The sequence below is a fragment of the Marmota marmota genome, unplaced genomic scaffold (genome assembly GCF_001458135.2).
Source record: "Marmota marmota marmota unplaced genomic scaffold, marMar, whole genome shotgun sequence".
Lineage (NCBI taxonomy): Eukaryota > Metazoa > Chordata > Mammalia > Rodentia > Sciuridae > Marmota > Marmota marmota.
Window position 1 is genome coordinate 31,830,308 of NW_025999990.1, and position 20,301 is coordinate 31,850,608.

The 20,301-nt window shown below is 37.9% G+C and overlaps 1 protein-coding gene across 1 annotated transcript in view; it reads right to left on the minus strand.

The window, feature by feature from the left end:
- The window catches only part of Asxl3 (ASXL transcriptional regulator 3), a 140,375-nt gene that overhangs the window by 5,223 nt on the left and 114,851 nt on the right, over nt 1–20,301 (minus strand). Inside the window, 3 exon segments of the mRNA XM_015482250.2 lie at nt 3,445–5,404; nt 10,504–10,609; nt 12,635–12,731. Of these exon segments, the coding sequence (XP_015337736.2) occupies nt 3,445–5,404; nt 10,504–10,609; nt 12,635–12,731 (2,163 nt within the window).

Here is a 20,301-nt window from a genome sequence, read left to right on the forward strand (position 1 = left end):
CATATGTGATGGCAGAGAAGGCATGTGGGAGGCCATGATGCAACTGGAAAACAAGCAGTGCTCTCCTACAACATGAAAGGAACTATACCTCTGAATGAGCGCTTAGGATGTAAAGCAACAGTAAGTGCAACAAGGGTATGAAATGATGTTTTAAAAATCAACCAGTGACTTGCTTTGGCATGGAAATAAAGCACTGTCTTAATGTCTTACATAAATGAAAACAAAATCCATGTTTTGTACCATAAGATTAGCTAAAAAGTTTGGATCTGCTTAGTTCTTAAATCATCCTCCCTGCTAGAGTAGGGAAAAAAAAAAAAAAAAAAAAAAAAAAAACAACTAGGACACTTACTCTGTTTGAGTTGACCTGACTTAATTTGACCCAAAGAAAAAGTCCAGGTCAAGAGGACGGGAGACGAGAATTATCCTGGCTTCACACAAAGGTATCACACAAAGGTACTCTGTTATGGTAGCAAATTACTACGTACCTGAATTTCACAGGTAACTCTCTCTGGCCAAGGACTGTATTCCTATACCACCTGGTGTGCAGCCTTATAGGTGTGTAAGAAGCACACTATATGAGTTTGTAAACTCAGTTGTAAAATGAAATGAGTTATTTCTGGTCTATTTCCTCCACAGGGCTGTTATAAAGATTGCATGAGACTGTATTTGTGAGAGCACAGTTTTCCAAAGGGATTACATTATCATTACATCATTACATCTTCATAAAAGCAAGAGCAACACTGATTTTCTGCCTTTCCCAGAAAGTATGGAGTGGGCAGTTTCTTTTGATGTTGGTAATGCACGATCAGCTAAACTTGGAACATGTTGCATTCTATACTTTTTGCCTACTTATGCTAATGAAGAGACATGAAATCACTGCCAAGTTCCTGAGGCACAAGACCTAGCACCCAGAATCCCATAGCAATGCTGTGATGCTCCAGTCAGTAAGAGGATTCTCAGAGTCATTGGTTTGTGGAGCTGGAAGGACCCTGGTTAAAGTCTTCATTTTCCACTTAAAAAAACGGAGCCTGTGAGGGTAGAGTCATCTGACATAGGGTCATATAAACCAGTCAATGAGAGAGTATCTGTGGGCTCCCAAGTCAGGCTGTTTAAAGTAGTCTGTTTTCTCTCCCCCCATTCTGAAAAAAAAAAAAATTCTTAGAAAACCTCCCCCACCCCCAACATAGATACATTTACACTATAACTGCAACACCGACTACATGATAATTTCTATTTGGAATTACGTTTTGGAACCTTGATAAATGAAATTATCATCTTCCTGAGTTGTCTCCTTAATCTTTTGTAAATCACTTAAAAAGCCTCTCCTCTAATCTATGACAAGAAGAGGTGAATTTGGCAACAGAATTAAATTGTTCCTTTTAAATATTTCCCAGTCTAAAAAAAAATAAACGTATTTAAAAGTAAATCTAACACTCTTTAAAAAAAGAGTTTAAGGCCAAACATCAAATATGTGTTTAACATCTCTAACACCCATCCATCTATCTATTAATAAAGTGCATATCATTTTGAAAATGATATTTAGACCAAAAAAAAATCAGGCTGGTATGTTTAAAAATATTTCCTCTAAAAATGATATTTATATTTTTCTTTCTGTGGTTCAGAAATTAAAATACATACTGAATTTTTATTTACTGACTTATTTTTTTTATGTGGTGCTGAGAATCAAACCCAGTGCCTCACAGATGGCTAGGCAAGCAAGGACTCTACCAATGAGCCACAACCCCAGCCCCAATAATGGATTTTTAATTGGAGTTTAGTGTTCATCTCTTACATCTCTAGAATTTTATTTAATTGAAATTGCTTTGTTAAATAGAATGACTATAACCACATTCTTACAAACAAGTCAACCTTGTGAAGATTATGAGTTGACTATAAAAATAGATATGAAAGAATAAAGGAGGATATTTTTAAAGAGCTTGAGATATTCATAACTCCAATCAATCCTGAACTGGGGGAATACTCTAATTTATTGTACAAAAATATAAATTGGCTTAGATAAGAAACATCAAATCAAAATAACATTGGGTATGAATTTTTTAATTAAACAGAGGGTTTCTTTTGAATTGACCTGAATTTTCAGTTTACTTAGGCAGATCCAATTTATATAAAAGATTTGCTTAATGAGAATTAAAAATTTATTAGAATCATGAGACTTTATTATAGTTCTACTAGTAGTTTGTAGTGCTACTAGTAGTAATAATAATAGTAATAGTATTTTACAATATTGGGGGTTGAACCCAAGGCCTTGCACATTCTTGGCAAGCACTGAGCTACATTCTTGGTCCCTTTTATTTGGAGAAAAGGTCTAGCTAAGTTATCCAGGCTAGAATTGAACTTGTGATCCTTCTACCTCAGACTCCCAAATAGCTGGGATTTGCAGGCATGCACCCAGCGGATTTATTACTTTGTGAAATTAATGACTCTTTTTCTCTTTGGAAATAAAAATCAGGATTTGTATGTCTCTGTATCTACATTATTCTCCCTCACAGTTCATAAGGCAATTTTATAAATTTATTCAAGGAATATTTAATGAGGCCATAAACCAGGTCATCTTTGCTAAGCAATGATGGTTTTCAATGTTAGCTGGAAAATGAATGCAGGAATAACATGTACCTTCACTTCCACAGTGCTGCCCTCTGACTTTAGACTACTTTCCCTAGGACACTGAAATATCTCTCACATTTTCCCCAAGTGTGTGGAGTTCTATATGTTGGGATCCACAAAAGTCTTAGTGTCTTAGTGGACTCCAGGCTTCTCCACATCCTGTTCCCTCTTCTTAATTTCTTCCCTTAAATACTGATGTTTAAATACCTGTTTATGAACTCATTGGATAGTTTTAAAAAGGATCATTTACTATTAAACTGGATGCTAGAAGGATTGACTGTGAATTGTGGTATAAAAACTGTAAAGAAAAACACCTGAAATACCTAATCTATTCTTGAAGTTTAAGTTTCTTTCTTTCTTTCTTTTTTTCCCCCTTTTGTCTTTTAGTATCAGAAATTAAACCCAGGGGCACTTACCCACTGAGCCCATCCCAGCCCCTTTTCAATTTTCTGACACAGGGTTTGGCTAAGTTGTTTAGGACCTTGCAAAATAGCTGAGGCTAGCTTTAAATTCACAATCCTCCTGCCTCAAATTTCCAAACCACTGGGATTACAGGTGTATTCCACCATGCCTGGCCTGAAAGTTAAGTTTCTTAATAAGGGAAGCCTCTTATACAATTTCCTTTTTAAAAAATCATATCTTAGGGCTGGGGTTGTAGCTCAGCGGTAGAGCGCTAGCCTAGCATGTGTGAGGCCCTGGGTTTGATCCTCAGCACCATATAAAAACAAATAAAATGAAAGTATTGTGTCCAACTACAACTAAAAAATAAATATTAAAAAAAAAATAAAAAATCATATCTTAAAAATATATATATCATACCTTGAGAGGGGGAACCCTGGGTTCCTCTCTTGGAGGCTGCTCCTTCTCGGGTGGGCTACTGGATGATATGTTCCGGGTTGACTGATCATCTTCTATCCTAGCTCTCTTTTCCTTACAGATTCCAAAGCTATGCTGTTCTGCAGTTTTCCTCTTTGATATCTCTGATTCCCTACATTCATTTCTTATCCCATCTGGTGACTTGGAGGGCTCTGATGATTTGGAAGTATGCGAGATCTCCAATCGATTCTGTGTGCTCCCTTGCTTATGTGTTTTACTTCTAGAGCCTTCTGAAAATGACGCCTTATCCACTGAAGAGATGTACTGCTTGTCCTGTAATTTAGCTGATGGAGGCTCATTTCCCTTGCTCTCTGTCTCTTCAGAGAAGGCAGGTAATTCTAATGGAGAGGATAGCCCTTTCTTTTCTGTTCTTTGTAGGACACTAAGATTTTTAACTTTCATCATTTCTGTAGAAGAAAGTTCTGGGACTGAAGGAAGATAGGGCTTCTCAATTTCAACATGTGATTTACAGGGCTGCTGACCCAGGGTCTTATTGTGTAGTTCTTCAGATGGAAACGCTTCAGGAGCAATGGAAGAAGAACCCATTTTGATGGGTTCAGGAGTATTGGATACAGGCTTCTGCTGAGAGATGAGGTTTTCTCCCAGGGGTTTAGCAGGAGCAGAGGGTTCATCTTTCTGTGGGGAGAGTGCTTCTTCAGATACTGAAGGTGACTTTCTTTGTTGATGCACCATTCTTTCACTCATGGAAGAATTAGAAATCGGAGATGTTTCTGCAGGAAGTGGCAAACTGGATACAAAAGTGGTCTCAGAGGTGAGAAGCATGGAAGACACTGAAGAAGTTTCCGATGTCAAAGGTAAATCAGACATCGGTGATGCTTCTGATGTTAAAGGTACATTGGATACTGGCGATGCTTCAGATGGCAATGGTAAGTTAGACATAAGAGATGCTTCTGATATTTCAGGTGAAGTGGATATTGGAGATATTTCCGATATCAAAGATGTATGGAGGTTTTCATCAGTCGGATTCCTCTGATTATACTTGTCTGTATTTTCAGTGCTGGACACCTCAGAACAAAATGTCGTTTCAAGGGAGGCTGGAGTACATGATTCTTCAGATGTGGATTGGGTTTCTCCTCCTGGGGATGGCAGGCTGGTGCAGGCTCCCTCTGGGCTCTCAGAAGAGAAAGAAGTTTCAGAGATGCAAGCATTTTCTGAAAGCTGTTCATCAGGATCACTCTGTAGCTCCATATCTACAGCAATTCCTTCATGTGGAAATTGGCCTTCTAAAGATGATGACCCTGTTTTTATTTTTGGAGTATTGGTCTCTATTGCAATTTCTGGTTCCTTAAGTTCTGCGTCACTGACATGAGTCACAGATGAAGTGGAAGGAACAAGAGAATCACAGACTTCTAATTGATCAATAACAACTGACATTTCTTCCTGCAGAGATTCTGATTTCTCTTCTATCTTAACTTCAATATGAGGCAAAGTTTCTAAAACATCATTCATCACAACACAGGATTCTACGTTGCCATCAGGAGGTGCTATTAGGGGCTCTTCCTGAGAGGTGGTTGGACTTTCACACTCCTCTGAAAATTCATGTATTGTCTTGTGATTTTCATCGTGGCAGTCACAGATACTAGTCTCTACTTCTTCTGCAATTTCCTCCTGAATCACAGCTTCCTCGGGGATCAAAATATCCTCTGATTCCAAATCTGTCATTACGTCTTTAGCTGGAACTTCGACCATTGGACACACTGTAGCACAGAGATCAGGTTGTGAAGAAGCAGAACTTTGCATGCTTTTGGGATGTTGTTCTTCCAAGGGGGTCTGTGCAGAAGAACCCTGAAGACCAGCGGTCCCACGTGAAGAACTACCTTCAGCTCCATTATTGTTTGGTCCAGAAGTAAGCTTCATAGACTCCTCTCTTGACATGCCCAACCTGAACCGAAATTACATATATTAAACTATTGCTCAATCACAAAACATGAAAGATACAACTTGGATCTCTCTCATAGTACTTACTTCTATCCAATAGAAGTAAATGGATTGAATTAATCTTATATCCAACTTAGTGAAATAATTCATTTATGTAAAATAGTTTATAATGATATAGTTTCTCCACTACCTTTATAACCATAACTAAAACAAACTCTACTTCTGGGTTAGAAAGATATTTTTATTGTGTAAGCAAGGAAATACCGACCTTAGCAAGTATTCATAAAGCCAATAATAAAATCCCAAATAAAAAAGATCAGAAAATATGGGCAGAAAAGCAAAGGAATGTATAAGATATAACTTTTCTGAAGTCAGATTGTAGAAAGATGCTGTAATAATAGAAAATTCTGTGGACTTCAGATTATGCGACAGTTAATTAAGATCAATGGAAAATGAAGAAAATACACAAAATTCTGAAATTGAAATGACATCCAAAGATTAGTTCTCTTGAAGTAATCTAAGAAATATTTCTCAATCATCTTATTTTAGTATCTAATTTAAAATATGGAAACTCTTCTAAATAATAAAACATTTGAGTTCGTCAAAGTTATTCTAACAGATTCCATTTGTGTGAAGCAAAACTTTTAAATACATTCATGTAGATGGCCTTACTGTAAAGCTATTCCATATGAGGTAGTAAAAAAAAAATCAATAAATAATCCAGCCTAACATTCAGCAGTCAAAGCTATTAAGAATTACAATTATATATACTCTGGGTTTTGGAAAACCACCCCATTCACAATATCCTCAAAAAAAATAAAATACTTGGGAATCAACCTAACAAAAGAGGTGAAAGATTTATACAATGAAAACTACAGAACCTTAAAGAGAGAGATAGAAGAAGATCTTAGAAGATGGAAAAATATACCCTGTTCNTAAGTGAAGCGAGCCAATCCTTAAAAAACAAATGCCAAATGTCTTCTTTGATATAAAGAGAGCAACTAAGATCAGAACAGGGAAGAAGAGCATGAGGAAAAGATTAACATTAAACAGAGACGAGTGGGGGGGAGAGAACGGGAGAGAGAAGGGAAACTATGGAAATGGAAGGAGACCCTCATTGTTACACAAAATTACATATAAGAGTTTGTGAGGGGAAAGGGGAAAAAAAAACAAGGGAGAGAATTAAACAACAGCAGATGGGGTAGAGAGGGAAGATGAGAGGGAAGGGGAGGGGGGATAGTAGGGGATAGGAAAGGTAGCAGAATACAACAGTCATTAATTTGGTATTATGTAAAAATGTGGATGTGTAACCGATGTGATTCTGCAACTTGTATTTGGGGTAAAAAATGGGAGTTCATAACCCACTTGAATCAAATGTATGGAAGATGATATGTCATGAGCTTTGTAATGTTTTGAACAACCAATAAAAAAAAAGAAAAAAGAAAAAAAAAGATGTAACATCAGCATCAGATGATAGAGATACATCTATTCTAAATGAAGTTTAAACAGGGAATAAGCAACGACAAAAATAAGTATAGGAGAGACTACTAACAAAGAAACACAGTGAAAAAATATAGCTATAGTAGTACTGATGTAAGAAATGTCAGTGAAATCCATTTTAGTCTTTTATTTAAATAAAATTCTCAAACTGTAAAATTGAATACACTTTTTGGGTGTCTGATCATTGTTTTCTTTCTTATAATTCAGAAGATTCTGAAAAGACTGGACAATAGTTCATTCAGAGTTTCTTTTCAGCTTTCCCTAGAATGGGTTCAAACTGAGTTATAATTTATAACTATACTATACTAGGAGAAGAACTATATTACAGAAAATTTAAAGCACAATAATCATCTGGATATAAAGTCCTTCAGAACTAGGTCAAGCAGAGATACCTCTGACACTAGATATATGACAGATAGAATATCTAGACAAATTTTTGTTAGTTGGCTAAAAGCAATGATATTAAATATACATATGGATAACGATATGTGTGAATGTGTGAAATGACATTGTATTAAATGTGCTTATGCTAATACTTGATTATTTTCATGCAACAATAATAGGTGTACCGTGGCATAGGCACTAAAGAAGACACTCACTACATACCACATTCCTCATAAAGGGAAAACTGACCTCAAGAACCCATACCACAAATTCAGAGAACAACCTATAATTCTGAGTTGGCATATAGACGAGTGGTCTCTAAGTAACTAAAACTAATATAGACCAGTACTATATTATAAGCAGATTAAGTCAACAATGATTATGATAAATATCTAAAACAAGTCCCAGACGACTACATCAGACACAACTTAAACAGAGACAAGTTTAGATGGCAACATTTTTTGGAAAAACTTAAAGCAATGAGAAGCACGTGGTGTTGGTCAACAGAAAATTTTATGATGTTAGGGAAAATCCCTCCAATTGGGGAAACATGGGTAATCTAAGAGTAAAAAAAATAAAATGGGAAGGGCAGTCAATGAACGATCCATAACGTATCTGTCAATCAATATGCAATAAAAGAAAAGAATGAGAGACTCAATTCACAATAGCTAAACTATAGAACCAAACTAGGTGTCCTTCAACAGGTGAATGGATAAAGAAAATATAGTATATATACACAATGAAATATTATTCTCTACAAAGAAGAACGACTCTATGATAATTGCTTGCAAATGAAGGATCTGAAGACTATTATGCTAAGTGAAATAAGCCAATCCCAAATACCCAAAGTTAAATGGTCTCTGTCATATGTTGATGCTAACATACAACAAGAGGTGGGAGGAGAAGAACAGAAGTTCAGTGGATTAGACAAAGAGGAATTAAGAGAAGAGAGGGGGAACAGGAAAGACAATGGATTGAATCTGACACAACTTTCCTATGGACATATGTGAATGCACCACTGTGGATCTCAACATCCTGTACATCCACAAGACTGGAATCCTAATTAGAATAAGATATACTCCATGTTTGTATAAGTATGTCAAAGTAGACTCTACTGTCATGTATAATAACTAAAAGGAACAAATAAAAATACATGTAAAAAAGAGACTAAACATATTATTCATAAACTACAGAAAAGAAAGGGTCCAGAGTAAGAATTTCTTTGTGTTTGCAGTTTGGTGAGGTGATGAGGAGTCATACTTAAGAGCATTGTAGCTGCTAATGAGAAGCACATGGTGTCGGTCAATAGAAAATTTGGACATTATCCCTTAACCTAATATTCATGAAAATTAATGAAATCCCCAAATTTCATGCAAAAACCGTGCAGGTGTGAGAATTTTTCTAAGAGCTATTTATAGGGATAAGACTTTGAGCAATTTACTTAACCTTGCTGTGTAAACTTGGGAAAATTACTTAGCTTCACTTTTTCTTAATTTTCCATTTTTAAACAATAGTAATAATAATAATATCCATGCTACATAATTATTAAGATGATAGAATAAAATAATACTACAAAATTCTTAGGAAACATAACAATCAGTATATGCTCAATAATTATTTGCCAGATGAAGGAAAGCTCTCTAATGCAAAGTCCCATTAATGTGGGCTCACTGGGGGCAGAGTCGCAAAAGCCCTGCAAGGGACCATGCCCCTGGCATTGAAGAGTGTCAGTTACAGAGGAGAGGTTAGATAAAATATTATTGTTAAATTAATGAAAGAATAGGTCCATCACTTATCAAAAATTAAGGATCAGTGCTCTAGAGGTAACTGACTGAGTTATATTTCTGCCATTACTAAAAATAGTGCCCCCAACATTCACTTCCATGGATAAAAGGAGAGGGTTTCTGAGTGGTCTTCAAACTGGTCCTCATGATTCTTAACCCTGCTGGGCTGTGGCTGTGGCATGACCTGGAAAGTTTCTACCAGAGTGGATTCTTGGGTTCAACTCCTGGAATTCTCAATCAGTATTTCTCAATTCGTATCTATTTACAATCTCCAATGGGGATTCTGATGTGGCCAGGATTGAGTAATACTGCTGGTGATTATATGTGAAGACACAGAAGTAGCCTGCTTCACATTCAACCTTTGAGAAAATACAAGAATTGTTTCCATTAAGTTCGAATAAAACTGGGCTGGCACAGCAATTAAAAACAGGCCTTATGGCTCAAGAGAGCTGCTACAGAGGATAGTTCACCCAGGCTGCCTTCCTCCAAGTAAGCAGCCTCTTCCAACATCAGAGTCCTTTTCCAGAAGAGCTCACCAATAGGACTCCTTTTGGCTTATTTTCATCATTTACAGGGGAAATTTTGTGAAATCGGAGCACACAGCACAGGTTTTGTTACCTGCAACCACCTTGGTGTTCTTTGCACAAAATAACAATTTTCAAGTCTTAGTTACGAAAGTGGTATTAAAACCCAAACTCCCCTCCTGAGTATGACCTGAAGTCAGTGTCAAAGATCAGCCCCCAAATCTTTCCTTTCCCGAGGGGATGAGTGTCTGAGACACTAATTCTACACTGAGTAGAAAATATCTGTGCTGGATGTGAGGCAAAGTTGGAACTGTTCGCAGGTTAGTTCAATTACTACTACACTCAGATGTGGCTGGTCTGACTTTTTTGAAGGAAAAAAAAAAAGTGGATGTGAACACACAAACAATAAATTAGAAACAGACAACTGAGAGAAAGATGGACAGACAAAGTGAAGGCTAATACCCTCAGGCTTTCCCCAAAACAAAACTAAACAAATATTAAAGTGGACATGCTGAGCCAATATTTTTGGAAAATGATGTGAGAATTAAATATGTGCCTAAAACTACTTATCTTTAAAGAATTTACTAATGAAAATACTTGGATAAAAACCAGGGAAATTTTACTAAAACCTACTTGTGAAAGCCAAAATTGACCTCTATAGGATTTCATGTGCTATTTTCAGTCCAAAATGAATTTTCATGAACAAGTTATAAACCCTTGAAAATGCATTTTAAAAAATTTAAGTGCTGATATGCCAGTATAATTTTACCCGCAATTTCTTACACCGAGGGACTATTGCCTTTTATCACAGGTTTATTAAGTTTTACAGCATATGAGTGTGCTATGTGAAGCGGAGAATTACATTTTCATTTCCTTCTAAGAGAAATGAGAAAAAATGCTCTAGTACTTACTTTTCTCCATAAAATCTCTCAAAGAATTTTTCTTTCCAAGGTTCTGTTTTCTTTTCCTTCTCAATTTCTTGCCGTATTCGTAATTGCATTTCTGGGGTAAATTCTCCTGGAAAGAAAATGGCAATGTATTGAGTAAAAGTGGTCACATCTTTTGCCACTAAATAAAGAAAACACGTAATTCATTTGAGTAAACTTTTATGGAGGTTGAAAAGTAGAAGGATGAGTAATGGCAACATTTCTACAGTTTCTCTTTATGAACATCACTCAAATAGTCATTTCATCTTAGATGAACTCTAAAACATTTAGCAAATGTATTGCATGTTAGGGGCTCTAAAGGGAAGCAATGCATATTCACCATCCTTAAGGAAATCAGTCTGGTGGGAGCAGAGGCACATAATTGACTATGAAATAATGTCAAAAGTCCTACACAGGCCATAAGAATAATATATGTAGTGAAAGTAGAGACAGGAAAACACTTAATTCTGCCTAAGTCAATTAAGGAGGATTACATATAGGAGTTGGTTCTTGAGTTAACTTTTGAAGGATGACCAGGCTTTGATGAAAATGATTAAATCACAAGGCACAGAGCTATGGGGATGTATAGTTATGTTCTTTTCAGTGGCAAATTGTGATTAGAAATGGCATGAAATGAAATAGCCAAGGACAGCTGAGGCCAGTTACCCAACCTAAGTTCCAAAGAGAGTTCTGCACTTTTCTGAAAGAGAAAGGTGGTTCTGTTGTCATTTGGCAAGGGAGGAACATGAATATATAAATAGCTCAGAATGATGGGTCTCTCAATACAGTGAAGAAACTGCAGGACTTCAGTTTGGAGGCCACTTAGAGATGTGCCAGCCTCAGCAGTGATGTTGAGGAGGAGGAAATACAATGAATAGTTATGGCCAGAAAAGAGGGCCAAAGACAGCAGTATGGCTTTAAACTGAGAAGCTGCAAGGACAGTGGTAACAATACAGAAAGAAAGAGCAGGCCAGGCAGAGTGGCAAATGCCTGTAAACCCAGAGGCTCAGGAGGCTGAGGCAGGAGGATTACGAGTTCAAAGCCAGCCTTAGCTACTCAGTGAGGCCTTAAGCAAAATTTAAAAAGGGGCTGGGAACGTGGCTCAGTAGTTGAACACCCCTGGGTTCAATCCCTGGTATAAAAAAAGAATAAAATAAAATAAAATGAAAAACAAAACAAAAAAATAAAGAAAGAAAGCAAGCAAGCAGAAGGAGCAGCAAATGAAAGGGAAAATACAAAATTTAACATTGGGTGCTTTAGTTTTAAGGTATCTGGCATCAGCTAGTGATACCTGGTAGGAGTTTGAAATGGGACACTAGAGATAAGAACAGGGTGAGAGTCAGATTTGGAAGTTCTTGACATATGGCATCAGTTAACACCAAGGTGGTGAAGATGGCTGCTTGGAGAATATGTGTGGTTAAAAAGGAAAATGCTGGGGACATCATTTACCATCAAATGGAAGGGGGGGGGGTCCCACAGGAAACTGAGAGGATTGTCAGAAATGTAGCCCCAGGAAATAATTTAAAATATATTATGGATGTCTAGGGTAGGCAGTATCCTATTAGGGAAAAAAAGAAAAGAGGTATTTGGGACAGAGCATGATGTGTAAGGACAGGAAGAGGAAGCTGGAGTTGGCCATCAGAAGGCACTCCTATATTTATATATTTTTTTAATAAGTATTTCAGTTGTGTCTGGAGAGGTGTAAAAATGTGGTAGCACTGAATTTTTAGTTTTCCAAGAAGCGTGTGACTATAGGAAAGACAAGGTAAAATGGAGGCTTCAGGGAGAAAAATACTAACAGAAGTTTCCTTAGACTCCAGGACACTTAGAATGCATAAGGATCAAAAAAATGTGTAATTAAAATTATCATTTCAAAGAAAATCATGCTGCATCAAAAATGTTTACTACGTCCCAGATAATATTCTGCTTTCTTCAAAAATATCTGACAGCAAAATGCCAACTACAACAAAAGAATCAGTGAAGTCATCTGTGAGGTTTTGACTAAATTAAAATATATTTGAGGGAGGAAAAGACCTGGAAATCAGAGAAAGGTACAAAGCTCAATACTGTATGTGAACTCCAATATGTCACATCATAACAGAGAACCGAAATTTACCTTCTGCCAGTCGCTGTTTCCATCCTTGTGCTGCATATGCAAAGAATTCATTATTTAGAGCTGAAGTACTGAGGCGTAAAATTCCATCACTTCCCATCTACGAAATAAGCCGACAAAAACAAGATCCCATCAGGAATAATTCAAAGCAAAAAAGTATGCAGTAAAGCAGCAAAAACTGAATGAGGCTGGTGTGTGTGTGTGTGTGTGTGTGTGTGTGTGTGTGTGTGTTTATGTGTCTGTCTGTCTGTGTTGGGGATCGATGCTGGAGGAAGGGAGGACAGAAAAAGGACCCCCCCCCAAAAAAAAATAAATCCCGTAGAATAAAAACTATGCATCCTGCTTACTGATACAGGGCATGGAAAGAACGGTATTGTCCTTGACTGGCTTCTTATGCAGTTGTGGAGTGCAGATAAAACACGAAAGGAGAAACAATGTCAGGCATCAGGTGAGTGGGGATTAAGAAATGCAAAAAGCAAAAGCTACGGGAGATGTTTGGGTACGTGTGAGTACTTAGGAAGAACTTGATACAGGAGGTGGAACTGGTGCAGAGTTGAGAGATTAATAGGATTTGAACAGAAGGATTAGAGTTCTATGCATAGAGCGTAGTGTCCGAGGATGTGAGCTTTCTTGCAGAGGCAGGACAATGACATCAAAACCAGTACTAAAGGTATGAGGGTCCTTTAGTTGGTACTCAAAGATCTGGCAAATTATAGCCCCAACTACTTCCAAAGATTTCTTCTTACTCTATAGATATTCACTAATATCTGAGAACACATGTTTCTATTATTTTCTCTATTCTCCATCTTCAACCACTGAAACACTAACCTCCTTTTAAAATTTAACTCAATGTTTTCATGAATGTCTGGGAAACCATCTTTCCAGAGCAAAGGAGAATATCAAATTTAAAAATGAACATTATTCAATCTGTTCTAAAGTCAAACCCAGAGGCTGGGGATATAGCTCAGTTAGTAGAGTGCTTGCCTTGCACACACAAGGCCCACAAGGCCCTGGGTTCAATCTCCAGCACCACCAAAAAAAAAAAAACAAAAAACAAAACATACACAATCAATCAAACCCAGAAAAGAGAGACATCAAGAATAAATGAGATATGCTGCTTGATGGCCAAAGATGTGAATCTGTGCTTTCTTCATCTGAGAAGAAACTGGTAACCATGCATGGAAATCTTAAGGCAAAAGTTCATTCATTCATTGTTTACCCTATCCTAATTTTCACCTTTATTCAACATATACTTATTATATAACACCCATGTGAAACTATCTGCCTGGCACTTGCATGGTGCTGGCACTACAGTACCAACAAAGGAAAACCCATTATCCTAATGTTCTGAATATATTCTACATAGGGCAGATGCTTCTGGTTCTTGTATGGCCCTTTCTGGGTCCACCTGGGTTCCACATGGCTGTAATTAAGTTAGGTCGCCTTGCCAGTGTCCTTTCTCATGGACTACCACTGCCCAGAGGCATGAAGGGGAAATGTCCCATCCTTTGGATAATTATAGGACACTATGCTCTAGAGTATGGCTTATGTACTGAACCAACAGATGATAATTGGTGATGTGTCCTCAGTGACTATAAGTGGGTCTAGGTACTAAGGGGTGGAAATGAGTCATCATACTACCAATCCCTGGGACACACTTGCATGTGGTGTGACTCCAGTCCCCACAGCTCTAGATGCTGTGGGCTTAGAAGTCCAAGTTGCCCAGGGTGGCGTCATTTCTGCAAAGGAATAGTTTCTCAATTCTGGCACTACTGTCATTTGTTATGGATGCACAGTGGGGTGTGTGGTATTTAGCAGCATCCCTGGCTTCTACTCACTAGATACCAGTAGTGACCCCTCTCTCAGATGTGGTAACTAAAAATGTCTCCAAATATTATTAAGTGCAATTTGGAGACAGAATCATCCCCAGATAAGAACCAGTACACTACTAGACAACACAGAGGCTCTACTGTAGCTAAGCTCTGCCTGGTTACTTTGTACTTTTCATCCTTAGGACCATCAAGCAAAGATAAGAGTTACTAGACAATGAGATGATCAGCCCTAACTATCATTAGAGAACAGGACTGCTGCCTCAGAGCGAAGCCAACAGGAGGACTCTGTGGGTGTGTGGATTCACTGGAATATAGCTTCTAACTAGCAAAAGTGATGGTCTGAGACAAACAGAAATGGTTTTCAAAGGAGATGAGCGACTGCAAACACAGACTTAAGACAACAAGTGCAGCCTATAGCTGGCCTAGTAACCCCTAGACATATGTCTTTTTTTTTTCCTTTCCAACTTATCATGACCAACTACCCCTTAAAGAGTCAGTGACACAGTGGTCATCATGTAAGGCACAGCGATATTTGAATGGTGTAAGTAGACTGTACCGGACGATGGTAGTGCCCCACTCCATGTCCCCTAGCCAACACAGCGCAGAGAAGCTGAGTAAACACTTCAATGCACTCCTCTTACCCAATCATCTAAAGCTACAGGACACTCTGTGAAGCACAAAGGTCTTTGAGGTACATTTCAGGACAGTCAGGGCATACACAGTTTGGTCCCGGGAGCCACTAAATATCCACGAGAGGAAAGGCCCCCAGTCTCCTGCAGTCCCCGTGTGGGAAAATTCTGTGGCCTCGTCTACAAGTGTTCTCTGAAGTTCCTCAAGCAGCACTGAGTCCAGCTGTCCAGGGTTTCTTCACTCCCTTTCTCACACTATTAAACCCCTGGCTTCTGCTTCCAAACTATTAGTACTCAGGTTCTTGTCCTGCCTCTGCTTTGGGAGCAAAGGGACCAGGGAAAATCTTAAATAAGACAGCTAAGCCATGAAGTTTGGGATCTAACCCCTACCTGGGAATAGCACAGTGAATGTACCATGAGTTCACACGAAGCCCCAGGTCAGTGGCTCCCAGGTCTCAGTTTCCCCTCTTATTTACTTCCACGTTTTACTATCTTTCGTCAATGTGTGCCATAGGGGGGAAAGCTGCAAAGCGTGTTTTAGGTAATGGGAAACGATCCAAAATGTTGAAGCCTTAGAAAGATCTAAAAAGACTCGTGATTAAAAAGATGGTTTTAGAAGCTGTGTAAAAGATGAGAAAGAAAGGGAAAAGTGGATTCAGAGACATCACTGGAAATCTTGTTAGTATTTCAGTAAAAGATGACAAAAGAAAAGCAAAACTGGAAGAAACTCAAGATTTGGTGAATGTCTTCAGGACTGAGGAAATAAAGGCTTTGAGAGACTATTTCAGAAAACACTAAAATTTCTCAAGAGGATTCTGGGAGATGGGGTGGATTTGAAAAGGATAACCTCCATTGAGTACATGTCTTCAAGGAACCCTATCCAAGAGGCTGAGCAAAGAGGACAAGGATGAGGATAAGACGGTCAGCCGAACAGGCCTCTAGGAAGCATGAGGGACATTCTCTGCAAACACAGGCTCTGAATACCTGTGCTAGCGGTTCAGGAGCTGTAGAAAAGGAGCTCTTCCACTGAGGAAGTCTGAAAGGGAAGAGGTGTTCCTCCTGCAGATGTCCACTGAAGTTAGGACCCGTGGGCAGAGGCCAAGTTCCCAGAAAAGGTGAAGAACTGTGTACTAAGGAGTTGATTTATGGAAGGTACAGTAGAAAGGGTCAGGTCAGAATTATTCTATATTTGAGGGCATATTTGCAGCACTACATTCTTCACACTCTGTGCAATGCTTCGTATCTTGCAGGTCCTCAATAATCGTTTATTGTTCTGTCTTTATTTGGGATAGTGAAAGGTTGAAGATTAAAGTCTGGTAGCTGATACACAGAACTGTAGTTGTGTTATGTTGCCAGGCGAGGGACTTGAGTAGTTTCTAACTGAAATTTCCGCGTAATTTTGAAACACAAAGAAACAGCAGATCCAGATGCACTCTGACAGATTCTCAAGATTTCAGCACACAAAAATGTAAGGCAGTGTGACATCAACACACTCAAGAATAAGAAGGCTAGCCCCGGGGGGAATGTTTATCTTTTAAAAACAGAAAAATAATATGAAATGCCAGATTCCTAGCCTATAGGAGACGGCACAATTAAACACAAGGGCTAAATTAGACCTAGGAAATATATGCCAATAAAACTTTTAAAACACAATATTAATTTTATGGCCTTTAAGAAATACTGTCTAAAAGATATAACATTTTAATGAACTGGAACAATAAACATTTCCGAAAGATCTATTTATTGCTGAGCTATAAATTCTTGCATTTTTCATTAGCCTCGATAGAAGCATTCATTCTAAAAAGATCACCTAAATATAATGAACTGTCTAACTAAAGTATTGATAAGTTATACTTTCTTTTAAATGAGCAAAAGGAAAACTCTGACTGAAATAATGCTTTCAAAGGAAAATAATACCAGTAAAGGGAAACTTACTCATACAGAGACCTTTTTACTGGAAAGCCTTTCTTTGGGGGATTTTAGCCAGGTTTAAACTATCAATGATTCTATCCCTTGCCTTTGATATTGGCTATATTAACATGCATTTTATGGGATGAATATCAAGTGGAATACAAAGGGTTAACCAAATGTTGCTATTTCATCCTATCCAATGCTTGAAGCTGGATAAATATTAATTTAGTACAAAAATATATTAACATTTCAGTATAATCTTTTAAACCTGTACTAGATTTTTATCACTTTTTTTTTTCTTATTTTGTAGTTGTTGCAAGTGATTCTAAATGCACAGTATGGGGGCTGAGTGGAGGAAGAGTGAGAAATATGCTGGAGTTAGAAAATGGGTAAATAATGGTACATATAGAAATACAGGTAGTTTGGAATTCAGTCTACGGTTAATGGGAGTTGTTCAAAGTTAAACAAAAACATGATGAAAAGATTCACTTATTGTATGCAGACAAGCAGATGGCTGATTTAGACAGGGTGTCAGGATGGGTCTCCCTGATACTACTAATAAGGGACACTGGAGCAGACACCTGAAGAAGTGTGAAAGTAAGCCATACAGTGATATGAGAAAGAGTTTAGCAAAGGAAATGAAAATGCAAAGACCCTTGGGTAGGTGTGTGAGGAGACTGTTATCTTGTAGATATGTGTGAGACAATGCAAAAATGGTTCAGAAGTGAAATGAGTTTTTACGAATCAGTAGATTAATCAACTGACACAGATAAATAGTACTGCAATTGCAGGCAGGTAGGATGTGGCTGGAGGTGGTAGATCATGGGGATATGCCTTCTGGGTTTATATTTTGTCCCTGATGAGTGAAGCTCACTTTCTGCTTTCTGATTGCCATATCCTAAGTTGCTTTCCTCCACCATGTCCTTCTGCCATGGGAAGGGTGAAAGATGATTCCCAAGGATAGGCTTGAATGCCTCACCCTCCGGCCCAGAGACAGCCAACCATGGACTGAACCTCTGAAACCATAAGACGAAATAAACTTTTCCTCCTCTATGCTGTTACTGTCAGGTCTTAAAGGTTGCACTAAAGCAAAATTGACTAAAACAGAGGCTCTTCGTGCTGGAGAATAACCAAAGAACTGGAGGAACAGGGCCAAAGAGCACAGGATCTACTAGGCTTTGTATCCCTCTATAAAGTCTGGCTTCTCCCAGGGAGCTGGAAAGCCTTTGGGGGGTTTTAGCCAAAGGAAGGATAAAAGCTGACATTTCAAAAAGATGGTTCTGACTGCTGTGTTTGGAAAAACCTCAGACTGGAGCTATCCAATGTTAATAAATGTGAGTGACTTGTGATTTTTAATTTTTCTAGTAATCACACTGAAAAAGATAAAAATATGAAATTATTTCCAATAATACATTTTATCCAATTAAACCTATCCAAAATGTTATTATTTCAACATGTGCCCAATAGAAAATGTAGTTTGTGAAATAGTTTAAATTATCTTTGAATACTAATATTTCAATATCCTGTGAGTCTTTCTGCAGTACACCTCAACTCAGAGCAGCCATGTTCATAGTAATCAATACTCCCAGGTGTTTAGTGGTTACCACATTATCACAATTTTCAGAATATAAACACAACATTGAAATTAATACAGAGTGATTGAAATAATAATTAAAAAAAGGAAAACAGGAGCTTGAGGTTGGCGGAAAGAAACAGTTGGGGTCTCATCATATCGCAAGGTTGAGCTGCCAGGACTTGATAATGGACTGGATGCGTGGCATGAGACAGCATGCACAAGGAGGACAGCAGGGGTTGGGGGCTGTGGCAATGATAACTATGAAACTGCTGTTTGCTAAAACAAAGATGACTCTCAGAGAAGGGAGTTTGGTGTTCCCCACTTATGGCTGGGTGCTGATCATAATTCCCAGGTGATGTCTTAGATATATTGCTCCTGCTATCTAGTGTAGAGTGTGCCCTGAGGAAAGGCAAGACTCGAGACAGGGCTTCCTATCAAGACACATGAAAAAAAAGCCAGGGTACATGTGACAAAAAGACTTAACAGTGTCCCGACAATAGGAATAAAGAGGAAGGAGAGAATTACAGGAACCAGAATTGATGGCACTGAGTAAGCGTGCACATGGGGATGGGGTGGGGAGGGGGAAATATGATTCCTAGAGATAGGCTTGAATGCGTGAGCACACACTGCTAGCACACATCAGGACAGGAAAAAATACTATGAGGAACAGTATTTTAGACACAGAAATGATAGGTTTGGCATTGTATATGTTGATGTAAGTGCTTCTTGAGGGCATCCAAATAAAGATGGTGAGTTAAAAAACTGAGAATAGAGGCAAGAAGCTCAAGAGTGAGAGAGAATTAAAAAATAATAATAATTAGGAATTATTGGGGCTGGGGCTGAAGGAGTATTTACTAAAAGAGAAGACAGCTCAAAGAAGAGGCTTGGAGAGCACTATTGCACAAGGAATGGGGAGAAGTGGATCCTGTGAGAAGACTAAGCAAAACAGCCAGAAGCAGGTAGAAAATCAGAGCAAGTAGCATCACAGATGTGAGAAACAAAGCATATTCAAGAAGATGATCTGAATTGTGCATGTGCTAATACCTATCAAACCACTTAAAATTATTTAGGTCAACACACCTTGTGTACGTCAGCTGCTGTGTCCAATAAAAAAAAAATCAATAATGTTTTTAGAGCAAAGTCAATCTAGACCGACACACTAAGCAGGAATACAATTCAGTATCAAAAAGAGTCTTTAAAGGGCATATGAACTATCAGTTGTTATCATGGAGCCACTTATAACCTACATGATCAAAAATCCAGTGCCCTTGTGAGCTATACTCCAGTATGAATTAAACTCAGACTGTCATTCTCTCTAAAAAGTAAGCTTTCATTTTTCACCTTAGTACTTAGTATGATTCAGATGGCTCAGGAGACTCTGTAAGTAAGTTCAAGTTTTATCCAAAAATGAAAATTTTATTTTTTATATTAATATATAATTACAAAAATGCAGAAAGGTTGCTAAGAGAAGAAAGAGCATCACTGAAGGAAACAGAGTCAGCAATCTATTAAAGACTATTTTTCAAATAAGTTTTAAGAGCTATTTCTCAAACTAAAGTAAGACAATATTCCTCAAATTGTGCTTTGAAAAATAGTATTTTAATGGGTAAATCTATCTAAAAGGAAATTCATTCTTCCTTCCAATCAATATAGTATATGCTTAATAAATATAGCTCATTTTCTTTAAGCATTCTCTAACAAGCTAGAATTTATTTTAAAACC